At 44.6% G+C, this 25,288-nt stretch overlaps 1 protein-coding gene across 6 annotated transcripts in view; it reads right to left on the bottom strand.

Annotated features, from left to right (window-relative positions):
* Nucleotides 1-21,451, bottom strand: part of FMNL3 (formin like 3) — a 57,485-nt gene extending 36,034 nt beyond the window's left edge. For 5 of the 6 annotated variants that reach the window (XM_064284254.1, XM_064284255.1, XM_064284256.1 and 2 more), the window contains exon 1: nt 21,045-21,200. In XM_064284254.1, the coding sequence (XP_064140324.1) occupies nt 21,045-21,170 (126 nt within the window). In that variant the 5' untranslated portion in view covers nt 21,171-21,200. The other variant, XM_064284257.1, reaches the window with a different exon arrangement.
* Between the last annotated feature and the right edge of the window lie 3,837 nt (nt 21,452-25,288).

The raw sequence follows: 25,288 nt of genomic DNA, 5'->3' as shown, positions 1-25,288 counted from the left end.
ATCCAGTTCCAGTTCATCTAAACTTAAAAAATTCAGGTCTCTTCTGGTTTTGCTTTGTCAGCCATGACTGAACCAGTTCGAACCAGTTCGAAGCCCTGCCTGGGACTGAGCTTTGGCTTTCCAGGAGTCTCATTATAAATCCAGGAGCTTATTATCAAGTCATAAAATTTAACGAATCCCTTCCCACTTCCAGACTACTTGTGGGAGGAGCATGACTCCTGCTTTACAGAAGCATAAACTGAGGCCCAGCACAGACACACATTTGTCAAGTCATATCAGCAGGGGAGAGGCACCACAAGTCCTCTCCCTCTCCTTGCTTTTTCAATTGCTCTCAAATGGGGGTATGTCTTTAGTGTCTCAATACTCCTGTCCTCTTTTGGGAGGAATCATAATAACCCCAATCTGCTCTTGATCCATGAGCTGTTCTTCCCAACGTTGTCTCCACTCATGCCTTTAAGGCCAGAGCTTGACACAGAGAGCATGGCTGCCCACACCTCAACTCCTTTATTGAGTTGTCCCCAGCTTCTTCATATCTCATTTAATTGTCTAGCTAAAAAGAAACACACAAATAAAAAAACACTTCTTTGGATTTAGCCTTCTGAGAGTTCCCCCTCCCTGACTCAAAGAGGCCCAGAACCTCTTCTGCTCCTCAAATGTTCTAGCTTCTTAAGTGCGATATTGACTCAGGGGCTAGGGAAGGAAAACATTACTGAACATATATTATATGCCAGGCAATTTTCGCACATTATCTCACTTACTGGTCTCAATAACCACTGAAGGTAGATGTTATCACACTTGTTTACAAATTAAGAATTAAAGTAAATTAAGAATCTGGGGTCAACTGACTCAAGGTCATACAAAAAGTGGCAGAGCCCACATTCAAACCCAGATGTGTATACTTCAACATTCAGGCTTTTTCTACCATGTCCTGCCATCTCCTTACAAAGAAGACAAATCTCCATTTCTAACTTGGGAAGGTCCAACTGAATTTGTCTGACTGGCTTTGGCTGGTCATTAAACAGTGCTTCCCTGCCTACAGGATTGGGGTGAAACCAAGTAAATGAAGTATGTGTGTCAGGCATCTGAAATTCAAGGCTTCTGTCACAGAGCAAGAAGGAGACTATATAGAGCAAAGAGATATCTTAAATCTGAATGGCATGTTAAAGTTTTCAAAGTACTGTAGATAATAGCATGGACTTTGGAAGCAGGAGTGACCTGTATTGGAATCCTGATACTTTTCATGAGACAATTGGAAAATTATTAAATTTCTCTGGATCTCAGCTTTTTCATCTATAAAGTGCAGATTATAACATTCACCTTTTATTTAAGGAGTCCTGGTGGTGCAATGGCTAAGCGTTCAGTTGAAAACTGAAAGGCTGGTGGTTCGAACTCATTCAGCAACTCTGCGGGATAAAGACCTCGCAATTTGCTTCTGTAAAGATTACAGCCTAGAAAACCCTACGGGGTAGTTCTACTCTGTCACGTGGGGTCGCTATGAGTCAAAACTGCCTCAACGACACCAAACACCGCCTCTTATTTGTAAGAATTAAGGGGTGAATGTAAAGGATTTTGTATCGTGCCTGCCACAGAAGAGCTCTATAAATGGTAACTAGTCCAGGAGTCACATCTGACTCGTTAGCTTCTAAGTACATGTGCAAAATACAATTTCATAGTATTTTAAAATAAATAAAAGAGAGCATATATTGTTGAATAGCATAGGTTAAATGTATGTAGAGTACAATTCCATTATCTCACGGCCCTTCGAAAGACTGAAGCACTGAGACACCAACGGCAACCCAGGGACTTCACAGTAAAGCTGAGGACAGAACTCGGGGGGCAGGGGGGGACATATGGTTGAGTCTTTTGAGGCCACAGTTTTGTTATCTGTGGAGAGATTTGTAGGAGATTTTGCTAGGTTATCTCTAGTGTTCCTGCCTGATCTAAAATCCTCATTTCCCCAGTGGTTTACTGACTTTCTCAGGTTAATTCTGTGGTCTGCAAACCTGAGATTCAATTTGTCCCCTAGCTAATTATTCTTCTCAACAACTGTGCTTCTTTCCTTGTGAAATTACATAAGATCTAAGAGCCATCTTTCCCAGTCACCAAAGGTCTATGCTGTCTGTAGGAATGTGGCGAAAGGCATAAGAAGTTGCAGCCTCATATTTTATTCGATCAGTAGACATTGATGATGCTCAAATATGTACTTCTAACCCAGGCTTCTCTTTTGAGCTTCAGTTTTAAATATCCAACTGCCCATTAGACATTCAGACTTCCACAGGCTCCTCAACCTCAAGGATCTCAAACTGGCCTCATCCCTTTCCCTTCTAAGGTACTTCTCCTGTGTTCTCTTAACTGGACCTTACTAACTGTTCTCTTTCCATGGGCCTTAGGACCTCCAGAATTAGGGTAACCCTGGGCTTCTGTTGGCCTGCGCTTTAGCACATTTAGTCACTGGTGCAGCTGTAGAAGGGACTGGCTTTAAGTCTTCTGAAATGGGAGCTTTTACTAAGGTCAGAACAGCCAGCATAGGCCCGCCAAGGTCCAGACCTGGATCTTCTAACTAATCTAACCAAAACCCAGTGCCATCGTGTCGATTCCGACTCATAGCGACTCTGTAGGACAGAGTAGAACTGCCCCATAGAGTTTCCAAGGAGCGCCTGGTGGATTTGAACTGCCGACCCTTTGGTTAGCAGCCGTAGCACTTAACCACTACGCCACCAGGGTCTCCCTAACTAATCTAGCAAGCTAGAAACCTGCATTTCCTCATCTCCCCAGTCCCAGTGTCAAATCTAATCAATCACCAACTCTCGAAATTTAATCTTTTTAACTACTTATCAAATTGATCTCACCAGCTCTCGAAATTTAATCTTTTTAACTACTTATCAAATTGATCTCACCAGCTCCATCATGCAAACCAGCCCTGGTTCAGGCTCCCACTGTCGTCACCATACTACCATAGGCTTCCAGAGGACCACCTCCAATTCTGATGCCCTCCTTGGTTGCCAGAGTACCCTAACCACAACTTAAGATATGGGCCCACCACGCTCCTACATAACGCTTTACTGGAAGTTGCATTCTTCAGCATACAGTCTCTCCAGCTGGCATTGAAGCCCTCCTCACCATGTTAGCCTTTACCTCCCACCACTCTCTGCCTCACACTTCAACAGCACTGAGAAGCTACGTTAGGATTCTCTGAACACGTCATACTATATCTCTCCTTGATGCCTCTGTTCATGCTGTCCCCTCTATCTGGAATGTCTTCTCTCCCACACTTCTTTTTGACTCCTAATTACCCTTTTAGCCAGATTTCCTCCTACAGGCAATACTCCCTGAGCCCCACCTCCCCTCTGTGGTCTTCTGATGCTTTCTGCATATCTGTACCATTGCACTTACCAAGCTGTGCATTATAATTATGTTTAATGTGCTTGCCTCCCCCTCTAAACTGAACTTCTGGGGCAGGCACTATCTTACTCATCTTTATTTCTTGGGAACTTAACACAATTCTAAACTCTCAGTAAATGTCTGTTGAGTGAATGAACACTAGGCTGCATTTGGTGAGTCTCTGAAGGCTGGTATCTTGTCCCTCTCCCTGTCTCCAGGCAGGGAAGATGACAACGTAAGCACTCTCAGTTCACTGCCTCAGAGTACTGATGTGAATCTTCACCTGTCTCGCCACAGAATAGGGTGGGAGTAAGTTCTCTGCCCATTTGTCTCCAAGACAATCAGAAGCAGCCAGTAGTGTTATTATAATTTAATGACACCATCTAGGCATTCCCCTGAGCATTTTTAGGCCACACATGCTAGATTGTTTCTTTAAAATCCTTGGAGAGAATCAACTGGGAAGCCAAATGCCACCAAACACTCTAGCTGGCTATCCCTCAACTCCCGAGGTTATGCTCACAACTTTTGACAAAGACATTCTGGGGAAATGATAGATAAATGCTTTGGGAGCCCACCAGGACCTGTTGCTCCATAAATGCAAAAGAGATTCTTAATTCCTTAGTCACCCACGATGCCAGCAGTAATTAGCCAAGCCCAAAGGGAGGAATTAATAGCTGGTGGCAGAGTGGTTCAGTGCTACGGCTGCTAACCAAAGGGTCAGCAGTTCAAATCTGCCAGGCTCCTTGGAAACTATGGGGCAGTTCTACTCTGCCCTATAGGGTCGCTATAGGGTTGTTATGAGTCGGAATCGACTCGATGGCGCTGGGTTTTTTTTTTTATTGGACCATCAATCTGGACCTTGTGCTAGATGCATCAGAAAATAATCTGTAGACGTGTGCATTTCACAGGGAAGCAGGATTCACCAAGTGCCCTGCCTGCCAAGGGCCTGGGTATAATGAGTGCTTGTGTGATGCTGATTCTGCTGAGCAGCAAGTAAAAACAAAATAACCACAACCACAAACAAGAAATCTGTCCAACTGAGGGGGCCTAAGCACACTCTGGATACAGAGTTTCAAACAAAGATGGTCTTTCCCATTTAGATATCTCTGTTCATTCATTCTAGAACATTGCCTCGGCCTTACTCCAAGGCTGGCATTGAAAGAAAGGCAGCGTGTGGTCTCCAATCTGCAAAGCCCAGAGTACACCACCCCAGAGTACAGGTCAATACAGTCCCAGGAGCACTGGTCTGGACTTTAGCAGGCCTATGCTGGCTGTTCTGACCTCGGTAAAAGCTCCCAGTTCAGAAGACTTAAAGTCAGTCCCTTCCACAGCTGCAGCAGTGACTAAATGCACTAAACGGCAGGCGAACAGAAGCCCAGGGTTACCCCAATTCCAGAGATCCAAAGGCCCATGGAAAGAACATGACAAGGTCAATATCATCAAGGAGGAAAGCAGGGTGACCAATGTATGGTATTCAGTTCAATGATTTTACAACTTTAAGATACATAGAACTAATCTTTATTTATCAACAATAATTCACATTTCTTGAATATTCTCGTTAGACTCCTCAGTACCAAATCCCTGACTTCAAGAGGTTGATAGTCCTGGAATACTTCTATTTATAATTTATTGAGCATTCACTGTGTCGGATACAGTCCTAGTTCCTTTGGATAGCCTATTTAGTCCTCACAAAATCCTAAAAGGTAGGTGTTATGATTCTGAGATTCACGGAGGTTAAAGAACTAGCCCAAGGTCACAGAGCTACCAAATGGCAGAGCAAGGATTCAAATCCAAATCCACTGAGCCCCAAAGTTCTTGCAAAGGGCCTGGCTGAGTGCCCAGTCACCAGCTGAAGGAATTGCTGCACTCCTTGCAGCTGTTTCCCCAGGCCAGACTTCATATTCCTCTTTTAGCTGCAAACACAGGGTGACTTCAGGAAATCTTGAGAGAATCAAGCCTGTCGGGCCCTGGACAGACATTTACTTACAGTTAATCAGCACCCTACCCAGCCCTGCAGAAAGTTCTGACAATTTGAGTGGGGAAGAAGCAACCATGGGCTCTTATTGGGGCCCACCTGGGGCTAGAAACCAGCTGGGCCCCCAGCCGAGCACTGACTCTGACCTCCCGCCCAGACTGGCTGCGCTGCCATAAGAAGCCCTTTCCTTGCAGACATGGCCCTTGACTTTTGGCTTTTCTCTTGGACCTCCAAAAGTGCCTGGCCATCTTATCTAAAACATGGCCCCCATTACTCTTTATCCCCTTACTGTACGTTGTTTTTCTTCAGCCACTTATCACTACCTAATATTATATATTTGTTGTTCTCTTCAACAACAATGTATATTTTATAGCACATGAACTTTGCGTCTTTTGTTCACTGTGGTATCCCTAATGCCTAAAGTACAGAGTAAACACTTGATAAATGTTTGTTGAACGAATGAATAAATGGACAATCAAAAGTTTAAAAATTCTACTTCCATCCCAGTGGGCTACATGAGCAGCAAGCCTGAATAATGCCTACTTTCCAGGAAGCCCCATCAAACCTGTTTTTGGACTCTCATGGCCCCTCCAAATAGCTGCCTAAAGTATCTTACATCTCACCTCCAGGCCCACAAACCCGAAACCCGCCCCAGAGCAGGTACTGAAGGGAGAAAATGGAAGCAGATCCTAGGGAGGAGACACATTTCCCCTACAGTTAAATACAGCCCAGGACCTCTGCAAATTAAAAGCTCCCACTTTACTGAATCCACTTGGCTTTAGTTACAGGTCGCATTTTTTATTTTTGTAACCAGTCAACCCACCAAATTATAGGGTCAGACCACTGGGCAGGCATGCCAAACACTGGGGCCAGCCAAGCAGAGGCACTGGGCTTTCTGCCCTGAGGGTGAATACAGGACCCAGGGCTCAGCACCAGTCAAACCTGAAAGGGCAAAGGGCACCATCACCCTGCTGGGCAGATTAGTGAGCAGCCAGATCTCACTCAGGCCAATCTGCTGTCCAGAGGGGAGACAGATTCCAGGATACTCTCCACACAGCCACCAGTGAACTTAGTACTCTAAAGCAGATGAGGCCACTCCCATGCCCAAAGCTCTCCCTACAATTAATATCCGAGCTCCTTACTAAAGCCTATAAGGTCCCACATGATCTAGCCCTGCTTATCTGTCTCATACCTTCTTCGACCTCTACTCAGCATCCTTACTAACAATCTGGCCTTCTTTCAGTTCTTCCAATGTACAAAGTTCTTTCCTGTCCCTAGACTTTGCACATGCTGGTCTTGCTGCCTAGAAGACCCTTCCCCTTGATCTTTACATGGCTATGATGATGGACTAGGGTGGATGGATCTACAAGACTGGGACAAAGAGACCACTGTGGAGTCTATTACAATAGACCAGGCAAGAGATGAAGACTCAACTACAGCAGTGGCAGTACAGACGGAGAGGTGAGAGGGGTGGAAGTCTAGACTGACTCCCAGTTGTCTGGCCTGGATGACTATCTGAGAGAGGGTGCCATTCCCCAAAATACGATGTGGAAGAAAACATTAGGAGGTAGAAACTGGTTCACAAACACTGTTAGTATGCAATAACATATATTTACTAAGCACCTACCATCAACTAGGCATTGTTAAAAACACAAATTATTTGGTACAAGACAACATTTTACCCTGGAGGAAAGAATCAGCCCAATAAAAGTGGTGACTAAAAATGTAAGTTTATACATTTTTTGGATTTCTACAGTTTAGGGGTAAAATGTAGGATAATTTCCTATCCAGTTTTTCTTAAATCAAATTAATCTGATTCTCTAACCCATGGGGATTGAGCATTTATTTCTCATATATTTCAATTATTCAACTTTTAATGAGCATACCCATGAATGGACAAGGACCACTTACCCACCAATTTCTACAGGCCTCCACCAGCTTTTTCTAGCATCAGGCCCTCTTCAGACAAAACTTTCGGTGAACTAACCATCCACCCTGATCCAAGCTCACCTGTCTGTCTGTAACTAGGCTCCCCTAGGGAAAACACTACATATACAGGAGGCACCTGAGGCAGAGTTTCGGCTGCCCCTCACAGAGCTGCTGCACTGTTCCTCTTTAATCCCCTTCTCATGCTGCTCTCAGGCCTAGAATAGCCTCTTCTCTCCTGATCCACATCTGTCACCTTTAAGACCTGACTTAAAACCCATGTCCTCCTAAAAGCAGTTCCTGATTAGAGATCCTATCCCCTGCTGATCCTTCCCTACCTCTCCAATCCCTCTGTGCTTATAGCTATGCAGTACCCCATCACCTCATGATCTCATTTGGTCTTCATAAAAACATGTAATTGGGCAAGACAGATAGTATATCCTCATGTTATGGATGAAATACCTAAGGTACACGGAGAGCCTCATAAACAACCCAAGGACACACATTTCACATACTTGTTTTAATTCTCCAACTCAAAATACAGTTCTAAGTGTATATTTTGTCTCTCCAGCTTAGATAGCAATCATCATCTTCTAGCTCTTTGGTTTTCTCCAAATCAGTCAGCAATGTGCTGTGTATACAGCAAGCACACAAGACATATTTCTTTAATAAGTCAAGAATAGAAGGAAAATTCAAGTAGAAAGTCTCATAGACTTCTAAGGCCATCTCTGACCTTCACTTAGAGTTGAGCTGTTACTTCTCAACCTAAATCAAGTCTTCTTTGTCACGCTCTCTCTTAGCAACCTGTTCTCTTCCTTCCAAGAACATATTATAATTTGTAATTAAGTATTTATTTGTTTAATATCTGTCATTCCCTCTAAACTCCATGAAGACAGAGGCAACGTTTGTTTTTCACCACTACATTCCCTGTGATATCACTGGCACATAAAAATACTTGAACAGAATGTCCTAGCACCATACCTGGGATTCAAACCCAAATCTGGCTGACTCCAAAGCCCAAATCTTTCCATTACATCTCCTAGCAAAGGAAAACTTGTTCTGGAACTTCCTCTATATTCACAATCCTCTCCAAAGCAGTACTGAGGGCAAGAGGGGACCAACCCTGGAAAGAAGAGGGGATTGTAGTTAAGAATGTGGGCAGAGTCAGAAAGATTGGATTCAAATCCTGATTCTACTGCCTACTAGCTGTGTGATCACAGGTGAGCTATTTAACCTCCCTGGGCTTCAATTTCCTCATATAAAATGGAGATAACAATAATAACTACTTCGTAAGGTTGTGATGACTAAATGAGATAACGTATATAAAGTGCTTTGCATGGTGTCTAACCACTAAAAAAAAAAAACCACTAACACTCAATAAATGTTAGCAATTAAAATTATTAGCTATCTTTAACTCCTGGGAGAAAACAATCCAGAGAACTTGGCTTACACAAGGGTCAGAGCTACTGAACAGACTTGACTTTGAGAAGTTTAGCTGTAGTAAAGCTCAGAGCTCTGGTAAATGATTCTCTTTGCTGACTGCCTGCTGTAGCTCTGCTAAAGCTGAAGGCACAGCTTTTGCAGGCCTGGGAATGAAAGAGGCTAAAAATATACAACCTCTCTACATCTGGGGGGCCAGAATCATGCCTACATTTAAAGAATTTAAAACACAGTCTCAGGGCAAGACAGTATCTCTTAGGATTCTTTCTACTGTGAAAACTAGTGCCAAGCTCAGTAGAGGGCAGGGAATGGGCTGTGGCCAGTTGTGGACCCCACTGGTGTCCTTTCTCCCTCTTGCTCTCTTCTTTTGACTCAGTACAGAGAATTGAGAGTTTTCTTTCTTTTTTTGTATTAAAAGCTGAATTCCCTTCCCCCTCATTTTTATACTTCCTTTTCCTTTAAAGGAGGAATAAGTGTGTAAGAACATACTTGCAGAAAATTCAATCAACTCAAAAGCTTATAGAATTAAAAAATGAATCACTGTTCAGCCCCTAACCCTATCTGTTCCCCTCATAGATCACAACAGTTAACAGCTTGGTGTTGATTTTTCCAGACCCTTTTTCTATGTATTACATACAAGCAAATGTACATATGTAGCTTTACAAAGCACCATATATATAAAACCTGCTGCCTCCAAGTTGATTTCAACTCACAGCAAGCCTATAGGACAGAGTAGAACTGCCCCATAGGGTTTCCAAGGAGGGGCTGGTGGATTCAAACTGCCGACCTTTTGGTTAGAAAGCCGTAGCTTTTAACCACTGTGTCACTAGGACTCCACTATATATACAGTGTTGTATATACATGCATCTTGGAGATTTCCATTAGCCACAGCCATGTACTGAATGCCTCACCCTGTGCAGGTATTTGACCATATAGAGATAAGAAAACATACAGTCCCTGCTCTCATCGTGTCAACAGTTTGGAGGGACAGATAGTAAACAAACAATTTAAAAGTGGAAAATAAAATAAAAGAATCGAATAGGACGCTAAGATAGAGAACGATAAGCGAGGGCCTCTCTGAGAGATGGCATTTTAAAAACTTAGACCTGAAGTAAAACTTGGACTGAGCCACTGGAATATCCAGGCAGAGGGTATTCAGGAGAGGAAACAGCTTGTGCAAAGTCCCTGACACAGAAAGGAGCTTGTCCAAAACTGAAAGAAGGCTAATGTGAAGCTTGGTAAACAGGAGGACAAGCGAGATTAAAGAGTCCAACAGCAGCCAAATGATGTACAGCCTTAACAGACAGGGTCAGGAGTTAGCTTTTTTCTTTTTTTAAGAGTGTAAAAAAACCCAAAAACCCACTGCCGTCAAGTCGATTCCAACTCATAGCGACCCTATAGGACAGAGAAGAACTGCCCCATAGAGTTTCCAAGTAGCGCCTGGTGGATTTGAACTGCTGACCTCTTGGTTAGCAGCCGTAGCACTTAACCACTACACCACCAGGGTTTCCAAGAGTGTAAAAGGAAAGATATTAAAGGTTTTTAAGCAGAGGAATGATGCTATTTGATTTATATTTTTAAAAGATTATTTTGGCTGTTCTGTGAAGAAAGGATGGGAGGGTAGAGAGAGGGGTAATAGAACAAATTGGCAGGTCAGCTGCTTGCCCCCCCGATTCATGAGGACCCCAGGCACAATGGGACTAGACCATTGTGATCCAGAGAGTTTTCACTGGCTGATGTTCAGCATCACAGCAACATGCAAACCACCACAGACAGATGAGTGGTAGCTGCACTTGAGGTCCACTGGCCAGAATCAAACCCAGGCCTCCTTTTTGGAAGGGGAGAATTCTACTATTAAACCACCACTGCTCCTGCAAAGGGACATACCTTACCACAAAGGGTCCTTAATGGAAGTTCAATCAAAATGTCTAGGGACCTGAATATCTTCCTCTGAATGGGAATCAGCCAAGTTTCAACAAGCTCTCTTTGTTGGAACAAGGAACAGAGGCATCATTTTATCTGAAATGATAACCAGGGCTGCATCCCCTTACAAAGTATCAACAGTACAGCTTCTATCAAGGAGCTCAGCAATAGCCTCTCCTCGCCTAGCCCTCTCTTCCCATTCCCCCAAGATAGAAATCAGGGCTTCCCTAGCAGATCTAAAAATGAGCTTTAAACCCCCAAAATACTGGGTACACATATGCATTGAGGAGGAGGTTAGGGGACACAGATTTAATCAGATTTTCAAAGAAATCTATCACCCAAAAGATCAAACGCACTGTTAGAAGATCTTCCAAACATATTCTCAGAAGAATTTTTACCCTGGCTTAAGGAATTAACCCAGGGGTGGAGGTAGGTCAGAAGTCTAGTACATATACCCCAAACTGCTCCTTGATGAGTTTTAGGGGAGAGCCCACAGTGTAGTACAGGCACTAAACCTAAGGAAAAAAACCAAACTCAAAAGTCACTTGTGGTCAAGTAGAGTCTGACTCACAGCGACTCTACAGGGCAGGGTAGAACTGCCATATAGGGTTTCTAAGGTTGTAATCTTTATTGAAGCAGATTGCCACATCTTTCTCACGTGGAATAGCTGGTAGGTTCAGAGCACCAACCATTTGGTTAGCAGCCCAGTGCTTTAACCACTGCGCCACCAGAGATCCTAAACCTAAGGATCCAAAAACCAGATCCATTGCCATCGAGTCAATTCGAACTTACAACGACCCTACAGGACAGAGTAGAACTACCGCATAGGTCTTCCAAGGAGCAGCTGGTAAATTTAAACTGCCAACATTTCAGTTAGCAGCTGAGCTCTTAATCACTGCACCACCAGGACTCCAACCTAGGGTTCAAAAAAAAAAAAGAACCAAACCTGTTGCCATCGAGCCGATTCCGACTCATAGCAACCCTACAGGACAGAGTAGAACTGCCCCATAGGAGTTGCAAGGAGTGGCTGGTGGATTCGAGCTGCTGACCTTTTGGTTAGCAGCTGAGTTCTTAATCACTGTACCATCAGAGCTCCAACATAAGGTTCCAAAAAAAAAAAATTCAAACCCGTTGCTGGGAAGCCAATTCTGACTCATTGTGACCCTGTGGGACAGGGTAGAACTGCCCCATAGGATTTCCAAGCAGTGGCTGGGGGATTTGGACTGCTAATGCTAACTTTTGACCTTTTGGTTAGCAGTCAAGCTCTTAACCACTGCGCCACCAGGGCTCCAGGGTTACAGCTAATAAAAAGTATACCTTTTGTCTGAGGGCATAATAAACCAAAACCCATTGCTGTGGAGTCCATTCTGACTCATAGCGACCTTATAGCACTCTCACAGGACTGAGTAGAGCTGCCCCATAGGGTTTAAGGGTATAACAGGAATTGGGAAAAACAAGAGAGCACCAAAAACAATGGATCTACCTTCACTTTTACTGCTCTTGAAACTTCATCCCCAGCCGGAACACAAGACAGCAGAGAAGTACAAGGTGATTCTCAACAAAGATGCTATCAGCATTTAGGGCAGGATAATTCTTAATCATGTGGGACTGGCCCACACATCTCTGGCCCTCAGGCACTAAGTGTCAGTAGCACTCAGCCTCACTGTAAGAACCAAAAACACTCTCACTTGTTTCCAAAACACCCTTCAGGGATAATCCCTCCGCCCGCTGAAAACCACTTTAACTTATGGAACTTATACAACAAACATTTGTAGAACCTTTATAAATTACAACATGTTTTCACTATGTTATCTACTTTAAAACCAAACTTTGCCTTCAGTCTATCCCAACTCAAAAGTGACCCTATAGGATAGAGGGGAACTGCCCAGTAGGGTTTCCAAGGAGTGACTGGTGAATTCGAATGGTTGACCTTTTGGTTAGCAGCTGAGCTCTTAACCACTGCATCATCAGGGCTCCACGGTATCTACTTTAAGCACCCTCGAAACCCTGTAACATAGGTTTTATCATCACCCATTTCATAACGGATGAAATAGGCTCAGAAAAATTACAGGCTTTGCCCAAGGTCATTCAGCTAAAAGATCGTAAAGCTGCATTAGAACTCAAATTTTTCTGATTCCAAAACTAATGCTCTTTCTTTCAAGTCACCCTGGGCCAGTGAGAGTCTTAAAACCAGCTACTTCCTCCCAGAACAGATTTTTTTTTTTTTTTAGGTTTCACAAGAAACCTCATCAAAGTATCCAAACAATCAGGCTCACACACAGCTCTTAGAGAAGGGCTGGGCAGTTGGAAGAGGACTATGACACTCCCCATTCTGGATTTGAACAGAGATGAGCAGGTACAGGAGGCAGAGTACATACCCTCCCTGTTAACATTCATTAGGACCCAGAGGCAAGACCACCAACCTCAATTCCAAAAAAGATGGGAGCAGGAGGAAGAGGTGTGGAGAACTGAGCCACCACTAGTATACAACAGCCTACCTTCCTCTACTGGCAAAATCTGCCATTAAATAATTTGGTTAGGCCCTTCTTGGTTCTGAACATTATTTAAAATACCTTTCAAGGACCTCAAAATACTTATAAATTAAGGAGAGTATACATATTAGTTAAGCTGGGCATAGGAGAGAAACTCCTCAAAAAAAACTGTATTCAGATCCTCCCCTACCCAACACAGTCTCCTGTCCCACCACTTTGTTGTGAGGTGATGGAAGACAAAAAAGAGAATCCGCAATGAGGAGGATTCTGAAAGAGAACAGAAGTAGAGAAGGTGGGAGGAAAGGACCACAAGAGCATCTCAAGGACAGGGAGGCAGCTTGACACCTCCACACCTTTCTGGGGGACTCACTGTCCCACGTGAGAGGAAAACAAGATACAAAGATGTGGCTTTGCTGAGGCAAAAAAGACAAAGACAGGAAACGGGAACTCAGGATTTCTAGCTGCTGAGCTCAGCTCTGTTCCAGAATTCACTTTTATCTTTCAGAGATGACAACCTTAAAGCCCCCAAGTTCCCATCTTTAGCTGCTATTCAAACTAGGAGGGAACCCTGGAGTACCCAGTGAGGAGATGGGGAGGCTGTGTAGAGACAGCACCCTCTTATATTAAAAAAAAAAAAAAAAAGTCCTCCCTCTCCTCTGAAGCGCATTTCCGAACTGGAATGAACCCCCAGCCTTTCCCTAGCATTGCTTCAGCTCGCTCAGACTTGGGAGAAATGTTTCCCCCAGAATGGAGGTGACCAGCCCAGCCGACCAGATGACACCAAGCCTCCTACAGCCAACACTGTTCTTTGAGCCCACCTGAGCCAGTTCTGGGGTGGATACTTTGGTCTCAACCACTGAACCAGGGCCCTGACTCTGGCCAGACTTCCCAGGCACTATCAGGGACAGGGGCGGATCTGTGGTCTCATTTCCTCTCCACCTTGGCTTCTTTTTTCACTTCACTGAAAAGATTAGCTATTTCCACCTAGACCACTTCCTGTTCTCACCAGTTGTAGTGCCTGTTTCCCTAGAGACAGAGCTCTGAAGCACTGCTGTGGCTGCCACCTGGACTGTCCCAGCTGTGAACACGGACCCAACAAGTCCTGAGCTAAGGGGCTTTTTCATACCAGATAAGGTGGCAGGGAGAAGAAATTAAGGGGCAGGAAGAAATTCTAAGAACTTCACAGTGAATACACTGGTGTTCATTTTATTATTATTTTAACCTTATATAATAGTTATAGGAAACCCTGGTGGCGTAGTGGTTAAGTGCTACAGCTGCTAACCCAAGGGTCGGCAGTTCAAATCCACCAGGCACTCCTTGGAAACTCTACAGGGCAGTTCTACTCTGTCCTATAGGGTCGCTATGAGTCGGAATCGACTCGACGGCACTGGGTTTGGTTTGGTTATAATAGTTATAAACGCTTTTTCATATGTGAAAAATATTTTAAAATAAAAAGCGTGCAAAATGTACACATTTATTACACAGACATTTGAATATGTAATAAATGCCCCACAGAGAGCAATGAACACGAACAAAAAATGGCCAAAACCCTTATGATAAAATGTTCAAAGAAATGCAAAGTAAAATAAGGTAGCATTTCTAATTAATTGAGTTGGCCAAGGTTTTAAAAAAGTTAAAGCACCCAGTAATGGTTAGTTTATAGAGAAAGGAAGACATTCATACCCTATCAATGGAAAATCTAATCGGTATAACTTTTTTATAAGGCATAGGTCTCCAAGGCCTTTAAAAAGCATATAACCTTTGAGCCAATAATTCCACTTCCAGCAATTTATGCTAAGCAAATAATCAGAGGGGTGTGCAAACAATAATGCATAGGACATTCATCACAGTGTTATTTATAATAGCAAAAGAAATGAATGAAAAATGCAAGGAAAGGCAGTAATAAAATACCGTGTATCTATATTATAGAGTGCTATGCAGCCATGAAACCATGACACAGGAATATTTAAAAAAGAAAATGATTAAAATAGTAAATAAAAAATCAGTTTATAAAATGATATGAATGCTAATTGTAAAAATATATACCTATACATCAAAATGTTAATAGTAGATGGTGAGATTATAGGTGATTTTAATTCTTCTCTTTATACTTCTCAGACATTTCTAAATTTGCTTAATAAACATGTATTATTTTCATAATCAGGAAAAAAGTTTTTCTCAGTCCTTCTTCCTCCCTTAGGGGAAACTCACATGCATTACTCCCTTTTAAAAAAGCCATTTGGAAATTTGTATCTAGAAGCTCAAAAAAATTTATACCCTACAATCTAGGAAATCCAATTTTGGGTTTCTATCCTAATGAAAAAACTCTAAACGTGGAAAAGGCTTTGTATACCCAGCTGTTCATCACAGCATTGTTTATGATAGCAAACAGAAGCAAACAACGTTTGTTTTTTTTAAATTTTTTATTGTGCTTTAGGTCAAAGTTTACAGCTTCAGCTAGTTTCTCATACAAAAATTTATACACATATTGTTATCTGTCTATAGTTGCTTTAATGTGACAGCACACTCCCCCTTTCCACCCCAGACTTCCGTGTCCATTCAACCAGCTCCTATCCCTCTCTGTCTTCTCATCTTGTTTCCAGACAGGAGCTGCCCATTTAGTCTCATGTATCTACTTCAACTAAGAAGCACACACTTCACAAGTACTATTTTATGTTTTATAGTCCAGTCTAATCTTGTCTGAAGAGTTGGCTTCAGGAATGATTTTAGTTCTGGGTTAACAGAGAATCCGGAGGCCATGTCTTCTGAGGTTCCTCTAGTCTCAGTTGGACCATTAAGTCTGGTCTTTTTACTAGAATTTGAGTTCTGCACCCCACTTTTCTCCTGCTGTCAGGGATTCTGTTGTTTTCCCTGTCAGGGCAGTCACTGGCGGTAGCCAGGCACCATCTAGTTCTTCTGGTCTCAGACTGACGGTGTCTCTGGTTTATGTGTCCCTTTTTGTCTCTTAGGTTAATATTTTCCTTACGGCAAACAATGTTTTATATGTCCAACAATACAGAGTTGGTTAAGTAAACAAGGGTGCAGTCACTTGATGAGCCATTGTACAGCACTTTAAAATGCTTACAATGACTATTTTAAGAGCCTGGGAAAACTAGAGAAATAACAGAAAGAATTAATATATATATATGTATATATATACATATACACACACTATATATATATTTGTTGTTGTTCTTAAGTGCTATTGAGTCGGTTTCTACTCATAGCAACCCTATAGGACAGAGTAGAACTGCCCCATTGGATTTCCAAAGAATGGCTGGTGGATTCAAACTGCCGACCTTTTGGTTGCAGCCAAGCTCTTAACCACTGTGTCACCAGGGCTCCAAATATATGAATATATTATCATCACAAACCCTATGCAGGGGGAAAAAATAAGGTTTTGAAATACACTGGCTTCGTCTGGTAAAGAAAGTAGAGAAAATATGCATGTTTTGCCACATACTTTCTTTAGACAATGAATATTACTTTAAGAAAGAAAAAAGTTGAGTCTCTCTCTAAGCAACGAAAACATTCCCAAATGACATGAGTCTACTCCATTGGCTCCAGCCCCCACCCCCTGACCTCATCCAATCTGAGGCAGAGTAAGATGGAAAGGTCAAGGTAATGAGGCCCCTCTCTGTGGCCTAGGGTCTTCTTGGTGGGGTCTCTGAACAAGAAGAGGGCTCCTCCGACCAGCTGCTGTTAGGGCCCTTTTCCTCCCCCAAGTCCTATTCCAGCCTGAACTAATTCACCATAATCCCCAAGACCAGGAAAAAAATTCCACCATGGCGATGTGGAACCTGATCTTTAGCCCCAGTTTTTCCCAGCCCCTCTCTGTGTCAAAGGAGGCCCCTTAAAGCCTCTTAGACAACCAGCACCCAGGGCAGTTTAGCTCCCACATCAACACTACACTTAGAGCAAAGGCCCTGTCCTCAGTCAACACCAGGGATACGTGAGAGGAGGAGTCACGGCAGGGACAGCACCCCCACCCATCACACTACCCCACCCTCCTGCTCTGGAAGCCTCCTTCGTAAGGGACATCCAGAGCTTTTTCTGGCGTCAGAACTCAAATCTCAGTTTCAAATCTGTGGTAAGTCACAAAAAGAAAAATTAGCAGTACAAACACAGGAAAGGCAGATAGCTGTCCTTTTAGAGCCCTTAGAATCCTCTGCCTCCCCTCTCTCTCTAAAGAAAGCCCAGTACCAGCCAAAATACTAGCTTTTGAGAAACTGGGCATGGGTAGTAGTCTAGTTGGGACCAAAACACAGGCTGGAGCTTTATCAGAGCAGAGATTGGCTCCCATTCTCATATTAATAAAGAGGAGCTCCAATAATTGTCCTATCCCCACACTCCCCAACGCCTGACAGAATGGAGCTGCTGCTCAGACATGGGAAAAAAGAAGGATCACAAAGAAACAGCATAACACAGCAGCTTCACAACCTTTTTCACATCAGGGCACACCTAGAAAATAATACTATTTGTACAGAGTTGTTGTTGTGTGCCATCAAGTTGATTTCAACTTATAGCAACCCTATAGGACAGAGTAGAACTGCCCCCATAGGGTTTCCAAGGCTGTACTCTTCACAGAAGCAGACTGCCATGTCTTTCTCTCACAGAGCAGCTAGTAGGTTCGAACCGCTGACCTTTTGGTCAGCAGCAGAGCACTTAATCACTATGTCACCAGGACTCCATGGTACATAGAGTAAATGGTGGAGACTACTCCCAACCAGAGGGGACCAATCGGGGACCTCAGTTACCCCCAGGGATGAGGGGAATCAATATCTCAGTACACCTGTGACTCATCCGCATCACACATCACACAGCAGGGAAGCCTTGGATTAGGTTGTGGGCTGGGTTAGGACTCTCGAGATTGATGTTCTGGACAAATCATCTCATGGCCTGGGACCTCGAGCTCTCCAATCCAGGTTGACAGGCCTGCAGGTCAGATCATGTGTCTGCAACAGAAAGCTGGGAGCCTGTGGTCTTGACTCAGCACTGACACAACTTCCCCCAGCCATGGTATTTTTCAGGGGGGTTTCCACAGACACATAGTGGATGGGGAAGCCCTCCCTGACAGCAGCAGGCATATCCTGAGGCTGAGTATGCAGAATGGGGTAATTGGCTTCAACAGATTTCTGAGCTTAAAACCCCTTTTTGGGAATACAAGTGATCTCATATTTGAGTCACTGCTGAGAGCAGCAAACTTAAAAGCTACCATTACTGAGCATATAGTAGATGCCAGACTCTGCTAACTAAGCACCTGATTTCCAATTTCATATAAATCCACACAACCTCATGTGGGAAATACTATCATTATCCCCTTTCTAAGAAGCGGAAACTTGGACTCAAAGAGATTAAGTAATTTGCTCAAGGTCAAATATCTCTAACTGGATACTATGGAAAAGTATCGCACTTTGAACTGAAAGTCCATATACTTAACCAGGACACCAGCACGTTGCCTCAACAAACCCCCAAATTGCTTTTCCATAAACCAATCCATTATGGTGAAGCCGACAAGAAAAAGGTGAGAAAAGGACAACTTCTTTGAATGTTTCACGCCATGAAAACAAGAAGCTAATTCATACTGAGTATCTACTAGGTGCCAAGTACCGAACATACATGGGCTCGTCTAATTCTCACAACCTCACCAGGACATGAATTATTAGCCACATTTTACAAATGAGGAAATCTAGGCTGAGGGAGGTTGAGACATTTGCTAAGAAAGAGCTCTTGCTTTTTCTACTATGCTATGACTTTTCTTAACTGCTTAGGAAATACACCTGAGCCTGTTTCAGGGCCAACCATTCAACTCACAGCCAGTACTATTCACAAAGGATAGGAGAAACGGCACCTATCAAGAGCACCCAGAGAACTCAAAACCTCAAGAAAGCATGATTAGCCTGTATTGGAAAATTGAGGTAAAATCCCCCCCCCTTTTTTTTTTTTACCCCTGAAACAGCTAACTAGCCCTGGCTTTCCCTGTTCCAACCCCCATCAGTAGCAGCTCAGGCACACAGAAACAAGACCAAAACAAAACCCACGAGGAAAGAAATCAAAACTTTATACAGAAAGGAAGACTTGTAAGTAGGTGGTCCAGTTCCCTGCTTGACTTGGGCTCTCTGGTTAGGAACCAGGATACTACATGCATTTTGTGAATATTAAGCCATCAATCTACCAACTAAACAAATTGGTCAACCAAGCTCCGATGCTATGTGATGGACTTTGGCTCTGAGCTCTCACAACAAACGGCCCCTAGCTAAGCCAGCCCCCCGACTCAGCTCACCTCAGGCCATCCCTTTCTCTTTCTGTGGCTAGCTCATGCCCATTTGCTGGGGGTTTTCACGCCCCCACTGGAGTGCATATTCTCTCCCACTCTTTTCCCCAACAGTTGAGCTCTTGTTCTCAAGGGCACCAAGTCCCAGTCTCTCCTCCTCAGCCTCTGAGATGGCCACAGCACATTAGTAATCTGTGACTCACCCCACCCCCCTGAGGAGGCTGGAGAAATGTGGAGGGCCTCAGGATGTGTGCCCCAGATCCCTGTGCCCCTCTGCACAGCTGGCGGTCAGAGAGGTGCCAGCAGCACCACTTCTCCTTGGAACACCATGGACCCTCTCTGAATTGGCTTTGGTGCCAGTGGGCTGATGTCAGGCTCTCCAACACCAGAGAAGCCAGGATCTCTAGACAGCTTCACTGTTGCCAGTAGATCTGATCTCTCTATTCCAAGGCAGATGAAATCCAATAAGGCTGCTAAGTCCACAACTTACCCCTCCTCACAGGGAACGGCAAAGTTGGCCCATCAGGCCATACCAGTAATAACATCAGCATTAATACTGCCTCTTAGAGAGTTAAGGGAACTGGGAAATATTTCCCCAAGTTTCTCAAAGGTTTACTTCTGTTCGCAAATGTCCCATCAGCTGGTTCACTTTCTATCTTTCTCCAAAACTTCATTTTCAGTTCCAGCATATTCTCTAGTTCTATCCCAATGATACCAGCTCAGATCCTCTCTATCCATTCACCAACCAACATCAATGTCCAATCCCCACACCAAAGAACCCCAAAGTCAGCTCTAAAAATCCATCTATATATATTATTTGGAAGCTACAGTAACACTGAAAAGATGCACAGGCAAAAGAACACAAACCAGCCACTAGGGCTCAACAAGAGAACAAAATGAAAAAAAAAAGGAGGTGGGATGGTTTGTGTATTGTTTCAGTTGGAAAAATACACTAGTAAAATGGCTTATCCACATGTTCTGCCCTTATAGCAAATCCACTATAAGTTAGCAGGACGCCAGCAGGCTTTAGTCTGAAAATAAGTAGAATGGCATCAGGCTTTATTCCAACCCCTTCAAGAGCTGCCAGCCCCCTCCCCATTCCCTCTCCCCACCTCAAACATCTGGTCTGGGCTGGAGTGGGACCCACTCCCTGGGAACATTAGGGGCGCTCTTCCTTACTTAGGATGAGTGGGCCAGCCCTAAGCTTCAGAAGTCCCCCGCACCAGCGAGAAGAGGGTTTAGGAATGAGAATTCTATGGACCTGGGGCGACTGACTGGGAAGTAAGGAGAGGTGAGAAGGGCAGCAGAAGGGGGACGAGGGACGGAGCAGTACTGATCGGAGCGGGGTACGGCCTGGGGACCCCTCCTCCTCTTAACTGTCCAGTGGTTGAGGCGTCGATCCTGAGCGCCCCCCACCCCCACCCCGAAGATCCTGAGCGTCCCCACCCCCACCCCGACGGGGCTGCCCGGCGGCCAGCGGCCGCGGTGGGTTTCTCAGAAATGCACTGAAGGCCGGGGTCTGTCGGGGGCCCTGAGGGGTAGGCCGAACCAGGGAATCCGCACCAAGTCCCACCCGGAGCGTCGGGACCAGGGGTTGGTAGGAGGGGGAAGGCGCCGGGCTCAGCTCTCTCACCAACACCAGGGCGAACCTCTCCTCCAGCTCACAGGGCTCAGGCATCGGCATCTTGCCGGGCGGCAGCGGCAGCGGGACAGAGGGCGGCTCGCCCGGGCCCCCCTCGGCGCTCTCCAGGTTGCCCATCCCGGCGGGGCCCCCTCGGGGGCCTCAGCCTCCCACCTCCAAGTCCGGGGACCTTGGGCTCGGCCGCTCGGACCCGGCTGCTCCTTCAGCGGCGGCTACCCCTGTCCCGACTCCTCGGCCCCGTCGGGGGACGCCTGGGGCTCTTCGGGTCCCGCAGACGACAGCGCACGGCGAGGGCGGAGGCGGTGCAGCAGATACCAGCACCCAAGAGACCCGCACAGCAGCGACCGGCTCCCGCTCACACTCGCCGCCTCGCCGCTCTCGGCTAGCTGTCCCGGCGCTGCCCCTTCCCGCCGCGCCCCCCCCCCCGCCGTGCCTTTTTCCTCCCCCCTCCTAGCTTCCTCCCACCCACTCCCGGCCTGGACTCCGGCTCCCCCCGCGTGCGCCGACTGCAGCCCGCGCCGCGCGCCCCATTCATGCAGGCCCCGCCTCCCGCCCACAGGCCTCTTGTGCGACGCGCCCCGCCCCCGCCTTGCCCGATTGACAGTCCCATTTGCCAATCACAGCGCCTCCCGCCCTCTGCCGCCTCGTGCCTGGCGCTGAGCGCGCCCTAGTGGCCCGGATGAGCATTGAGTTTCTTCGGTTGCAGGCGGGTGTGAGGTGCTGGAGTGGGCGCCGAGAAATGGACCCAGACGTTTTTCACAAAGAGCTCACAGTGTGTGCAAATAAATATAGGGCACAGTGTGCAAAGCTAACTACGAGAGAAGTAGAAACTATTATAATACTCAGAAAAGGGCAAGAGACCACGTCTGTTGGGCGTCATCATGAGGGAGGTCATAGTTGAACTGGGTAGGTTATCGAGGGATAGGGAGGACCTTAACTGACAGGTGAAAGGACATATCGGAGGTGAGGCTCTTAGCAAAATTCAGAGGTTCCTCTGACTGGATGTGAAAATGTACGGGAAAGAAAAGAATGCTGTTCCAGGCTAGGCGGGCTGGTAGGTTATCATTGATGATATGGTGGAATACCTGTTGTTTCTGCCAGCATAGCACTAATCCACCTTCTTCCAATGATAGCGCCCGGTTTCCTTTTAGGGAACCACAGCTCCCCTGTTCTCAGACCAAGTGGAACTGAACTCCACCCCCATCCCATGAGGCCCCATGACTTAGTCTGAACAATCGCAGCATTTTCTTACCCTACCTCAGAGACTGGCTTAGGGATTGACATTTGACCCAAGCCCAGACTATAAGACTCATTTCCAAGAGTTTCACAATCAGGAAAGGGGCTCTCTCTTTCCATTAGTGCTGCTGAATTGTTAAATGTAAACGTGGAGTTATTGGTGGCCATGCTGCCATCATACACATTTCTCAAGCTTGTTTGTTAATGAAGCCGAATGCAGAGGAAAACAAAGCTGAGAGAGACAGAGTTCTAATGACATGTTGAGAACCATACCCGAAATTATCACCTAGACTTTTCATTAATTTAGACAACAAACACTTGTTGAAAAGCATACTATATGTCAGATATTGTTTTAGGGGTTGAAGATACATTTGTGAACAAAAAGGATGTACATTTTGTCCCCATGGGATTTACATTCTGAGGAAGAAGAGAGGTAAACAATAAACTAAATAAGTAAAATGTATGGATGTCTGTGATCAGCGCTAATAAAAATAAAACTGAAAAGGGGACAGATGTAGGAAAGGAGTTACAATTTTAAATAGAACAATCAGGGCAAACCTTACTAATAAGGCAACATTTGGGTAAAGATCTGAAGGAAGTGAGGGAGTAAGCATGTGAATATCTGGGAAAATAGTCTCCAGGCAAAGGGAATGGCAAGTGCAGAACATGCCTAATATGTTACAGAAACAGCAAAGAGGTCAGTGTGGCTGGAGCACAATGAGCAAGAAAAACAGTAGTAAGAGATGAGGTCAGAAACATGACCAGAAGCCACAATGTGTAGGGCATTGTAGGCTATTGTAAGGACTTTGTTTTTCTCTGAATAGGTTGGGTAGCCATTGCAGGGTTTTGAGCTGAGGAGTGACATGATCTAACTTATGTTTTAACAGCATTACTCTGGCTCTTGCATTGAAAATAGACTGAATAGAGGCGTGGTGGGAATACCAGTTAGGAGGCTATGACAATAATCCAGGTGAGAGATGAAGGTGGTTTGGACCAGGGTTGTAGCTGTGTAGGTACAGAGAAATGGTCAGATTAAAGCAGAACCGATAGAATTTCTTGGCAATCTGAATGTGGAGGGTGAATGAAAGAGATAACTCCGAAGTATTTGACCTGAGCAACCAACTGGAAGGATGGCGTTTTCACTAATTGAAATAAGAGAAGATTATGGGAGGGGCAGGTTTGATGAGGGAGAGTTGAAAAGGGAAGATCAGAAACAGGGTTTTGGCTATGTTGAGTTTGATTTCCCTATTGGACATCCAAAGAGAGATAACCAGAAGGCAATTGGATATATATAAGTCTGGAGATCCAGGCTGGTAACGTAAATTTGGAAATCATCAACCTACTTATAGATGCTATTTAAATTCTTTGAGTTGGGGTTCTGTTGTTTACAACCAAAAAGTGAAATCCCTATCTTTCCAGACCAATGAAACCTTGTCCCATGAAGCTCTACCTCTTCCAGTCAGTTGGACAATCAATCAACTCACAATCTTACCTCTCTTTCCTTCCTTCTACCATAAACATACACTCTCCCAGCTGCTGTAACAGACTCTTCTAGGACAGAGGGGTTATAAGAAGGCTGAAGACGTCTACCAGACAAAAAAAAAAAAAAAAAGAAACAATTCAGGAGGAGACATAATTCATCTATCATTTACCCTGGATGCTTAAGGAACATCTAGCAGAAACAAGAGACTTGAGTGGACAGTAAACAGCAGTGTATTCACTCTTGTGTGCTCTCTTGGTTTCCAACCTTTTATTTTCATTTTTGTTTGCCTCGAGCTTAACCACAAAATGTATATACAGTACTCCAGGGTCTTCGGGGGTTTGCTAGGGTTACTGCTTTCATTGTTAACTTCCTGCTCACACACCTTCAATGCAGCCGTACCTCCTAAAGGATAAAGCCAAAACTTCTTAATCTGGTATTTAAGGGTCTGTATCATCTCCAAGCTTCAGTGCCTCTTCAACCAGCTTTTTCTGGCTCTAATCTTTCAAAATTAACTCTATACTTCAGCTAGAAACGTCCATCTCCAAACATTAGTTGCTCATTTTTATGTCTTCAACTTTGCTGCTTGCAACAGCCCCAAAAGGTGTCCACGTTCTAATTCCCAAAACCTGTGAATATGTTACCTTTCGTGACAAGAGTAACTTCGCTGATGTGATTTAAGTTAAGGATCTTGAGATGGGAAGATTACAGTAGATTATCCAGGTGGGCCCAATGTAATCAGAAGGGTCCTTGAGAGAAGGAGATGTGATGACAGAAGCAGAAGTTGGAGTTATATGGAGCCACAAACCAAGGAATGTGGCAGCATCTAGAAACTGGAAAATGCAAGGATTCTCCTCCAGAGCCTGCAGAAGGATTGCAGCCCTGCTAACATCTTGATTTTAGCTCTGTAAACCCATTCTCAGACTTCTGATCTCCAGAACTGTAAGACAATAAATCTGTTGTTTTGAGCCACTAAGTTTGTCGTAATTAGTTACGGCAGCAATATGAAAATAATGTAATCCTGCTGTGTCCCTAATCTGGATCCCTGCTGCCTTCTACCCCACCTATCCAAATCCACCAGGCTCAGCATAATCTTCAGTTTTTAACACAATTCAACAAACAATTATTGGGTACGTATTATGGTGCAGTAAAGCGATTGACTGCAAACTGAAAGGTCAGCAGTTCAAAACCACCAGTGGCTCCATGGCAGAAAGATGTGGTAATCTGCTTCCATAGAGATTTATAGCCTAGGAAACCCTATGGGGTCGCTATGAGTCAAAAGCAACTCAATGGCAGTGGGTTTATCATGTGCAAAGCATCTAGCTAGAGACCAGTAGATAAAGAACATAGGACACAAAGATAAACAAGAGACACCCTGACTTCAAAGGACCTCACAATCTGAGGCAGGTAAGTCAAGGTAGAGAGGAGAAGGAATATGAATCAAGTTAGAAGGCACCAGATGGGGTCGTTGGTGTTATATTGGTGGGTGCCAGATTTTAAATCTCTTTTTGGAATTCTT

This window comes from Loxodonta africana, chromosome 4 (assembly GCF_030014295.1).
Source record: "Loxodonta africana isolate mLoxAfr1 chromosome 4, mLoxAfr1.hap2, whole genome shotgun sequence".
Taxonomy (NCBI): Eukaryota; Metazoa; Chordata; class Mammalia; order Proboscidea; family Elephantidae; genus Loxodonta; species Loxodonta africana.
This window is presented reverse-complemented; position numbering and strand designations above follow the sequence as displayed.